The following is a 10,690-nucleotide window of genomic DNA, read 5'->3' as shown; positions in this document are numbered from 1 at the left end:
TTTGATGTTGGTACGATTTGCCAATATGTCATAATAATTTATAATTTCCCATACAACATTAAATATTTCCCAATATGTAAATGCCAATTTTTGTACAAAAAGTAATCAATACCAATATTAATAATTGCTCTTAATAATAAGCCAAAAAGTAACATTGAAAATTAAATTCAAATATTGGATTACACTAACATAATATTTGTCAATTCTCACAATTCAAAATAATCTTATAAAAGGATGTTGTTAACGAACGCCCGTGGACGTTAGATAAGCATTTAAAATACATCCTAATAAAGTGGTATTAATTTAGGATTGCATGTCAAAATCACACGGCGATCGGTGTAATTAATGTTCATTTTAATTTATTATTTCTACTTTTAGATATCTTATTGGGGCGGTCGTTAGCTATTTCCACCAAATTCACTCATAAAGAAATCAATATTAATGCATACACAATATGCTAATTATAATTTCCCATAAAACATACGCCAAAATTAAAATATCAAATTAAAGAATATGTTGTATAACTTGTATTCGTTTAATTTTCCCTTATATTGTCTTATCTGAACTTATTAATTAGTTGTAATTTGAATTTAAATAACCCTTATCAAGTTATCAACACTCATATAAATAAAAAATCCTGACAGATATCCATTCAGAAACCCCCTTAAGAGAGAGGGCGAACTTCCTTGCGAGAAAGGGTGCGCTACCACTAAATTCGTGGTCAATCTCCGGCAAATATGGTCGAAGAATTGATCGAAAAATGCACAAACCTAAAGCTTTATGAGGAGGAGAACGAAATTGTTGACTTTGGTGAAGTAGATTCGTCTGAACAAGATTCTAGGGTTCCCTTAATGCTAGTTGGGAAACTATTGACGGACTGAGGTGTGAATGTGGAAGCTTTTAAGCGGACAATTACCCAGTCTAAGTCGATGAAGGAGATGAACAGCCAAATGAGTTAGCCTTACGCATTCCCCTAATGAGTTTGCTTCAGGACAACATGCTAATTATAATTTCCCATAAAACATACGCCAAAATTAAAATATCAAATTAAAGAATCTGTTGTATAACTTTTAAGCTTTTAATCCTTAACTCAATTAAAGGAGATGAACAGCCAAATGAGTTAGCCTTACGCATTCCCCTTTCTGGATTCGTCTCGAAAATTTGCTTTTCAATTGTCAAACTGATGCACATGTTAAGGCCATCTCTTCGAATTTAGGCGAGTTGGTTGAAATTAAGGATGATATACTTGGCATTGGTAAGAACCACATAGTGAAGGTTATGTTGGATGTTAATAAACCTCTACGAAGATACCAGAATGTTAAGAACAGGGAAGGAAATATTGTGAAAATTGATTTGAAATATGAAAGGCTCTCGTTTTTCTGTTTCTTCTGTGGAATTATGGGACATAGTGTGAGGGATTGTATCAATGTCTCGGATGATACTCATAGCCAGGGACTCGGTTGGGGCATCTAGTTAAAAGCATCTCCCATGCGTGGGAAAAAACAGAATGTTGATGAGATTAGGGAGCTTCACATAGCAAAGAGGCTTTAGTTTGTCCTGAAGCAAACTCATAAGGTGTCTGATTTGTTGGAGAGGAAAGAAGTTCAAAGTGGGAAGAGAGTGAGTGGGGAGGAGAAACTCAAAGGGAGAAGGAGGTGATTGAGGGTGAGAGTGATGTTCAATTAGCTGCCACTACTGGAGAGGGAAATAAAAGGAAGGATAAGGGGGCTGCTTGTCAGGGGTGTACTATAAATGTTGTTAGGGAAGTAGGAAAATCTGGAGATTTGGTTCAATGGGTTGACTCAAATCACGAGGGTGTAAAAGAGGGTTTATTGTTAGATGCTGAGATGGGAAAGCAGGGGAGTGAGGTGGGGAAATTAGGTGAGTCACATGTTATGCTACATAGGAGTGAGGTGGAGCGGGGGGCTCGAGGTATCACAAGTAGCAACATGTTTCCTACTTTTAATATTGGAGTGGGGCATACTACTTCTCACCCCTCAAAGAAGTTTAAAAAGAAAGCAAAATCCTCTAGCTCTGATATTGTGGTGGGGAATGCTATGATTATTGATGACAAAGGGGGTAGAAAATGAAAAGGTGGGGGGATGTGATGGATAGGGAGTTGGAGTGTGAGGTAGGGGAGGTGAAGAAACTGAAATGTATGACGGACTCGGTGGATGTTAGTATTGAACAAAAAGTAGCGGAGGTTGGTGATGAGTTGATGACCATCTCCGCAAACAACAATGAAAATCTTAGCATGGAACTGTTATGGGATTGGCAACCCATCAACAGTCAAGGCTCTCCAAGATTGGTGTTGGAGAGAGAGGCCAAATGTGGTGTTCGTTTCGAAAATTAAAATTGATTCACAAAGACTAGAGCTGATTAGAAATAGATGCAGCTTTACTAATGGCTTATGCATTAGTAGTTCCGGAAGATCGGGAGGAATTGGTTTATGGTGGAATAATAATTTAACAGTGAACATTAGTGGCTTTTCGGCCCATCATATTTGTGGGGAGGTTTGCAATAATGAAAATGAGCCAAGGTGGAGATTGGTTGGTATTTACGAATGGCCGGAAGCAACTAATAAGCATTTGACATGGAATTTGATGAGGTCCACTTATGCCTCCTCATCTCTTCCGATTTTGACGTTTGGAAATTTTAATGAAATTCTGGGAATGCATGAAAAAGATGGTGGTGATACTCGCGGGGAAATACAAATTGATGCTTTCAGGGAGGCCATCGATGATTGTGATTGCAGGAATTTGGGTTATAAGGGTAATGTGTTTACTTGGCAGAGAGGCACCTCGATAGATATATTGCGAGTAGTGGGTGGTGCTCTTTATTTCCTTCCTTTGAGGTGATTCATCTCCTTATTTGTCATTCTGATCATGCACCGATTTTATTGAAGTTTGGTGAAAGCGAGGTGGAGCAAAAAAATGGAAATTTTTTCAGATTTGAAGCGCTTTGGCTTTCAAAGGAGGAATGTGGTCCGATTCATGAGAGAATTGCTAGGGTGGCAGAGGGATTATCATCATGGGCTGCTGCTACTTTTGGGGTGATTAAAAAGAAGATCAAGAAGGTTGAGTCTCGGTTAAAAGAAGCGCAAGGACAGCAGCTAGATGCCCGTCGCTTGAAGCAATGTGTTGAGCTTGCTCAGGAACTTATTAGTGACCTTCAGAGACTTGAAGAGTCATATTGGCACGCAAGATCAAGAGCAAATGAGTTGCGTGATGGAGATAAAAATACAAAATATTTCCATCATAAAGCAAGTCAGAGAAAAAAGAAAAATACAATAGCGGGTTTATATGATGAGCATGGTTCATGGAAGTCGTTGAAGAAGGATATGGATAGTGTTATAGCAAGCTATTTTGGTGATCTTTTTGCTTCGAGTAGCCCGAGTAACTTTGATGAGGCCTTGTCCGGGTTGAGAATAAGGTGACTGAAGATATGAGCGATGTTCTTGATACGGAGTCGACAACAGAAGAAGTTAAAGAAGCTCTTTTCCAGATGCACCCAAATAAAGCTCCTGAACTTGATGGAATGCACACCCTTTTCTTTCAAAAATTCTGGAGTAATGTTGGTGATGATGTGGTCAGATTTGTGAAGTCTTGGTGGAGGGGTGGAATTGATCTTTCGGAGGTTAATCGTACTTGTATTGTTTTAATTCTGAAATGTGACGAGCCTAAGAATTTAGGCCTATTAGTTTATGCAATGTGTTATACAAAATCATCTCGAAAACTCTTGCAAATAAATTAAAGCCTATTCTTGGTTCTCTTATTTCGGAAAATCAGAGTGCTTTTGTCCCGAAGCGGCTAATTACTGATAATGCACTTATTGCCTTCGAAATTTTTCATGCCATGAAAAGGAAGGGGGAAGGCAGAGATGGCAATGTAGCACTGAAGCTTGATATAAGTAAGGCCTATGACAGGGTGGAATGGGTCTTCATTGATACAATTATGTTACAGATGGGATTTCGGATAGCATGGATTAATCAGATAATGCAGTGCCTTTCGAGTGTTTCGTTCTCTTTCAAATATAATGGCACTATCTCGGGGGCATTAACTCCATCTCGGGGTCTCCAACAAGGTGACCCAATCTCGCCATACTTATTTCTGATATGTGCAGAGGCTTTCTCTACAATGATATCAAAGGTGGCGTCGGATAATTTGATTCATGGGGTGAAGGTTTGCAGGGATACACCAAGGGTCTCTCATCTTTTCTTTACGGATGATAGTATTTTATTTGAGAAGGCCAATTTGCATGATTTCTCTAAAATTGCTGATATAATTAGTAGCTACGAAAGAGCTTCAGGACAGAAAGTCAATCTAAGCAAAACTGAAGTAGCTTTTAGCAAATGTGTGAATGCGGAGAGAAGGAAGTTGATTGTTGAGACTCTCGGTGTTAGGGAAGTGGATAGACATGAGAAGTATTTGGGGTTGCCGACTCTTATTGGAAGACCGAAGAAAGCAGTTTTCACTTGTCTCAAGAAGCGTATTTGGAAGAAACTCCAAGGATGGAAGGAAAAATTGTTATCTTGCCCAGGGAAAGAGATATTAATCAAGGCGGTGGCACAAGCAATTCCAACTTACATGATGAGTATCTTCAGAATTCTAGATTGTCTCATTAATGAAATTCATTCAATTTTAGCTCGGTTTTGGTGGGCTTGGATGGTCAAATAAGAGGATTCATTGGCATAGATGGGAGGATCTTTGTCTTCCTAAATCGTTAGGTGGTATGAGATTTAGGGACCTTAAATGTTTTAACCTTTCTCTTCTTGCGAAACAAGGGTGGCGGTTATGTGTTGATAATAATACATTGCTGTAAAAAATCCTCAAGGCCAAGTATTTTAAATATTCTGATTTTTGTGGTGCATCAAGAGGCTTTGATCCTAGTTACACGTGGAGGAGTATTTGGGATGGGGGGGGGGGGGGGCAAAATCCTTGCTCCTTGAGGGGTTAAAGTGGAGAGTGGGAAACGACTCTTCTATTAAGGTTTGGGAGGATGCTTGGCTTGTTGGTGATAATACTCTTTCTACCCCTACCCCCCAATTGAACTGTGATATTGATTTGCGGGTTAGCGAGCTTATTGATTTTGAAAACGGATGCTGGAACTCTGAGATGGTGGCAGCTACATTCAGGGAAAGGGATGGACTTGCTGTTCTTGATATCCCTCTGTCGAGTGTGTGGGTGGAAGATAAGAGGTTCTGGTGGCCTACTAAGTCGGGTTTATTCTCTGTAAAATCTGCTTATTGGCTAGGAAGACTGGGTAAGGTACGTTCGTGGGAATTGCTTTATAATGACAGTGAGTGTGAACTATGGAAAGAGGTCTGGGAAATAAAAGGTCCTCCAAAATTATGCCATTTCGTTCGGAGGGCCTGTAAAGGGTCTCTTGGTGTGATGGAAAGGCTGTAATTCTGTCATATAAGGCCCTCAATCATGTGTTCGATTTGTGGTGCTGCAAGTGAGTCCATAATTCATGCTCTTTTCTACTGTAAACACGCTTTGAGTATTTGGCAGCACAACAATTTCCTTGACTTGTGAAATGATACATCGATGTCCTCCTTTCAAGATTTATTTTGCTAGGTTTTGAGTAAACTTGACAAAGCAAAGCTACGACATTTTTTATGTCTGGCGTGGGCAGCATGGTGTTGTAGAAATAAGGAGATTTTTTACGAAGCAAATGACAGCAATGGTGTGATGCTGGCTGCGAGTTTCGTTAGATTATGTGATGATTATTGTGTCTACAATGCTAGAGTTGGTGGGGGTGGTCTAGCACTTGTTACATTCTCTAAAGCTAGCAGGGTACCGCCACATTGCAACTTTGTAAAGGTAAATGGTGATGCCTATGTGCCTAGAATTGGAGGGGTCTGCTTGGGTGTGGTTGTTCGTGACGAATGGGGCAAGTTGCTGCTTGTGGCAACGAAGATAACTTCCTGCAGGCGGGCATCCGAGACTGCAGAAGCTGTTGCTGCACACTTTGGAGTTCAGCTTGCGTGTAGGTTTGGCTATGGAAATGTGGTGCTTGAATGTGATGCTATGAATGTGGTGCGTGCCATTAGAGACAAGCAAGAGGGTGCGGCTCCAATCTTCCATTTCTTTGAGGATATTGGTAGGATGTGTAATGATTTCGTTAATTTTAGTTGTGTGCATGTTCGACGGGCGGGGAATACTGTTGCTCACTTAGCGGCCAGGTGGGATACGAGTGCTAGCAATGAATATATTTGTACGGATTCTATCCCCCAAAGTTTTCAATCTTTGGCGGATCTTGATTTAATAAATTAATTCTCTGTGTTTGTCTTAAAAAAAAAAGGTATCAGGACTCATCAAACTTATTTTTTCTAATTTTTTTTTTATTTAAACTTATTTAAAATTTTTTAAAAAAGACATTAGTTTAGCTCAAAAAGAAAAAAAAAATAAAATTATCAAGCTCAAAAAGATTTTAATACAGTATCAATCTTATTTAATGTTGTTAACTAGATTATCCCCTTGCAATGTACAGTTTTAACAAAAAAAATTATAGTGTAGAACTTGTATATGCAATGAATCTTTCAATTTTGTCATAAATTCATTGGAAGGAATACAGTTACTATTCAATTTACTTGCTTTACTCTGATTTTCTAGATTAAACTTGTTGAAAGAATTTACTTAGCTTGTTTACAAAGTATCACACACACACAAAAAAAAAAAAAAAAAAGAAAGAGTATCACAAAAAAGACATCATCAATGGTTTTAGGCGGGAATTTTTTTTAATAAGAAAGCGACACGTAGCCAAAAATGTAACTCCAAAATTAAATTGAAATTTTAGATTACAATCAACATATTACTCGTATTTGTCAATCCTCCATTATTTATTTATTTTATTTATTATTATTATTTTTTTTTTTAAGGAAAGTCAATCCTCCAATTTCAAAACAATTAAAAAAGAATATTCAATGCCAAAGTAAATAAAATTAAAAATCGTCAAGATAAGATCTTAATAACCGTTATGTACGCAGCATCACTGTAGCTCAGGCTGCCACCAACTGAAATTCAAAAATAATTTCCAATTTGCCTTGCCATATCCACTCACCAATAACAAATTTACATTCAAATCATTCCTTTAAATTATCAATTTAATATTCTTCTTATTATCATAAATCATCCCCTTAAAAAAAAAATACATAGACAAATCAAAGAGTGAAACGTGGAATTATAAATTCTTAATTTATAATTCTATTTAAAAATAGAAATACGGTTTAATACGGTGGGGTCAGAAAAGAGTGTAGCTGAAAGCATCCGTATAAGCTAAGCTGGAACTGTAAAACTTAAACGGCACAAAAGGGCATTTTCGTCATTTCACCTCCCGCCCTTCCTTTTTTTGCTTCGAGAAGAGAGAAAATTTGAAGAGGAAAATTAATTCCAATTTCATTTCTCTCTCTAAATATCATACCACTTCAAGTAGTAGCACAAGCTAAACAAACTCAGTGTCAGAGAAACAACACCTCTAATTTTTTTTTTAACAAATTTAATTATTCTTTGCGTGCTATATTATCATAATAACATCAACAATTTGATTCGGATTTCTTAAAATTAATATAGTAGAGTAAAACAAATAAGTATACATAATAATTATAATACTCGCATAAGATAGTGAATTTCATATTGAAAATTTTGGAATTGTACATTTTGGGAAATATAGGAGTTAAAGAAGGAAATGGAGCACCGAGGAACTCCGGTGAGAAAACCTCACACTTCAACTGCAGATCTGCTTACTTGGTCGGAAAATCCTGCCGCCGATTCGCCTTCTCTCTCCTCCTCTAATCGCCCTATTCGCAACGTCCAGGTAATTTCTCTCTCTTTTTTTTTTATTTAAATTGAAAAAAATGGGTTTAATTTTATTTGGGATTTTCATTGTAACATAAATTTTCTGGGTTTTTATCTAATTTTAATTTATGTGTTTTTTTTTTTCCTGTTACAGAGAAAATATCTGTTTATTTATTTATTTTTTTATTTTTAAATTTGGATTTTTCTGGGATTTTTTAAATAATTAACAAAATAATATATTGGGTATTTTTTTTGAAAGCAATATATTGGGTATTAATAATAAAAAAGAGTGATTTTTTTATTTTTTTATAATTAATTTTAATTTCTGCTGGGAAATGAGCAGCCATCGGATGGGATCAGTAAGGTGGTGTTTGGAGGTCAAGTGACAGATGAAGAGTTTGAATCCTTGGTAAAAAGGTAAGATCTGATTTTTATTTTTTGTAGTTCAATTTTTACCAAACAAATTTTTTTTTCTCACGTTTATCTTGTTTGTACCTCTTTTTTACATTAATTTTGTAATATTGTTTGTGAATTTAAGTTGGATTCATCGGATCTTCATTCTTCACATGTAGAGTGGACTAGAAAAACTGTTTATAATGTGAAATGATTCAAAATAGGAAATTTGGTTGTATGATCAATTGTCTGTTCATTGTGTTCAATAAGAGTTGTCATTATTGATTTGTGTGAATTGTCCTATGCTATTGTTATTGCTTTGGGATTAAGGTTTATTTGCTTATAATTCGGTTATAGTGTTATATAGGTAAGTGTAATTTGTGTTTGTAAGGATATAATGTTTGTTTGCAATTTAAGTGAACTCTGTGTTTTCGACTTTTTGATTGATTGGATTGATGGTTTACGGTGTTCTGTTGGATTGATGGCGAAAGATTGCTGTCGTGATCAATTTCTTCTGTTTGATGTTACTATGTATTTGTCAATTTTTTGTTTGTTTTAATTGATGTTCAATGTTGATACGAGTGGTTTGTTTCTAAATAGAGCGAAGTATAATTGATTGAATAATTGCTCATCTTCTCCAAGGGGATGCATGTTTTTGTGGATTGGTTGGATTGTTGTTGCAACTTGGAAAGGGATCTGTATATAACAAGCGAATGTAATGTGCCTAATCTCAGGAAACCATGCTCTGCTTACAAGTCTAAAGAGATGATTGGTAGTCGCATATTTGCCGGTGAAGAGGAAACCGATGACCAAGAAGCTGAAGGTGCCAACCAAATCCCGGGTAACAAAACTGGCGTTCGTATGTACCAGGTATACTATGAATCATCCCCTTGCAGTTGTGTATTGATTGGTAATACGAGTGAACACTATCATGATCAACAAAAAATCGAGGTCCATGCCCCGGTCAAGTACCCCCTTGTCATGACATTACTGGAAATTAGTGGCTGTTGGAAAATGATAAATGGAGCTACTAGTCTGCTCCCAGATTACAAACAAACTTAGGTGTTTGTACTTCCTAGGAAAGTGCCACTTTGTCATGATATGTTTGGTCAAATGTCTTAGAGAAGCTTCTTGTTTTGCTTTGCCTTGTTGAAAATTTGTTTATCTTTTATGGTAATTGATAATTAATAGTTCTTCTATGTTTGGTTAGTATATAGCGACATACTGATGATCTTGCAATATTTTATGGTGATTTGGTGTACCAGCAAGCTCTTACTGGAATGAGTCAAATCTCATTTGGTGCTGATGATGAGAGCCTTTCTCCAAAGAAACCTGCCACCTTACCAGAAGTGGCAAAACAGCGAGAACTGAGTGGAAATCTGGATAGCGCGGCAGAAGCAAAGTTGAAGAAACAACTCTCAGATGCCAAGTGCAAGGAGCTTAGCGGACACGACATCTTTGCCTCTCCACCTGAAATAAAGCCACGATCGACTGTAAGATCCCCTGCATTCCAGGAAACTGACAGTGAACCTGTAGTGAAAACAGCAAAGAAGATTTCCGACCAGAAATTTGCTCACTTATCAGGAAACAACATATTTACAGAAGATGCACCTCCTAACTCAACAGAGAAACCCTTGAGTCATGCCAAGCTGAGAGAGATAAGCGGAAACAACATCTTCTCAGACGGGAAGGCAGAATCCCGAGACTACTACACAGGGGTCCGAAAGCCTCCAGGCGGTGAAAGCAGCATCGCCTTGGTTTAATCATGTCAGAGATCTAACATTGTTTTTTCATCTTCTTATTCACATTATTGATTCCGCGTGTCTCATTCTTCGTTGTGGGTAAGGGTTCGCGTATAACATGACCTTGCTACTGTTCGGGTTTGGTCACATATTTCTCTTAGGCTTAACTTGTTGATCAGAAAGCTAGAGACATTTTGCTAATTGGGTTGTAATGTTTATAAAAACTTTGGTTTATTTTTTTTCTTCTAAATTGTCGTTGTCATATGTCAATAATTATAAATGGACCGAAAAGTTCGTACATTTTTTTTCCATGTTCCTAGCTAAAGTAGGTTGCAATAATTAAAAAAAAAAGAAAAAAAAAACCTACTCAAATTGAAATGGTAATAGTTGATGCTAAGCTTGTGTTGCAAGTGATGAAAATTGACCTGACCGACCCACTTCTAAAGCAAACTTGTTTCTGCTTAAATTTCACATCTCCATTAAATAGTTCTACTATTTCTGGGCTATCTGTTTATTGCAGTAAAGTGGATTTTTATTATTATATAAACCTGAAAATTCTGGTACTTCCTAGTTCCTATAATAGTATTGTTACACTGCTCGAAGTCACAGCAAATGATATTACAAGGGACTCCTTTCGCTCCCTAATATCAGTCGTCGTCGAAATTTCATTCAAGGTTATCCCTTTCGTTACCTAATGTCAATCCATCTTGAAATTTCTTTTTTAGTTAACCCTTTTGTTCCTTAGTGTTCATCGAT

At 36.9% G+C, this 10,690-nt stretch overlaps 1 protein-coding gene across 1 annotated transcript; it reads left to right on the top strand.

Moving 5' to 3' along the window:
- The first annotated feature begins 7,371 nt into the window (after window positions 1–7,371).
- LOC110709622 lies at window positions 7,372–10,184 on the top strand. Its single transcript, XM_021887829.1, has 4 exons — window positions 7,372–7,818; window positions 8,143–8,216; window positions 8,927–9,062; window positions 9,458–10,184. Exons 1-4 carry the CDS (start codon window positions 7,690–7,692, stop codon window positions 9,953–9,955), a joined length of 837 nt encoding a protein of 278 aa, XP_021743521.1. The 5' UTR covers window positions 7,372–7,689; the 3' UTR covers window positions 9,956–10,184.
- Window positions 10,185–10,690: the final 506 nt, after the last annotated feature.

This window comes from Chenopodium quinoa, unplaced genomic scaffold, assembly GCF_001683475.1.
Source record: "Chenopodium quinoa cultivar QQ74 unplaced genomic scaffold, ASM168347v1, whole genome shotgun sequence".
NCBI classification, from domain to species: Eukaryota; Viridiplantae; Streptophyta; class Magnoliopsida; order Caryophyllales; family Amaranthaceae; genus Chenopodium; species Chenopodium quinoa.
The sequence above is the reverse complement of the archived record's forward strand: the minus strand, read 5'-3'. Positions and strand labels throughout refer to the sequence as shown.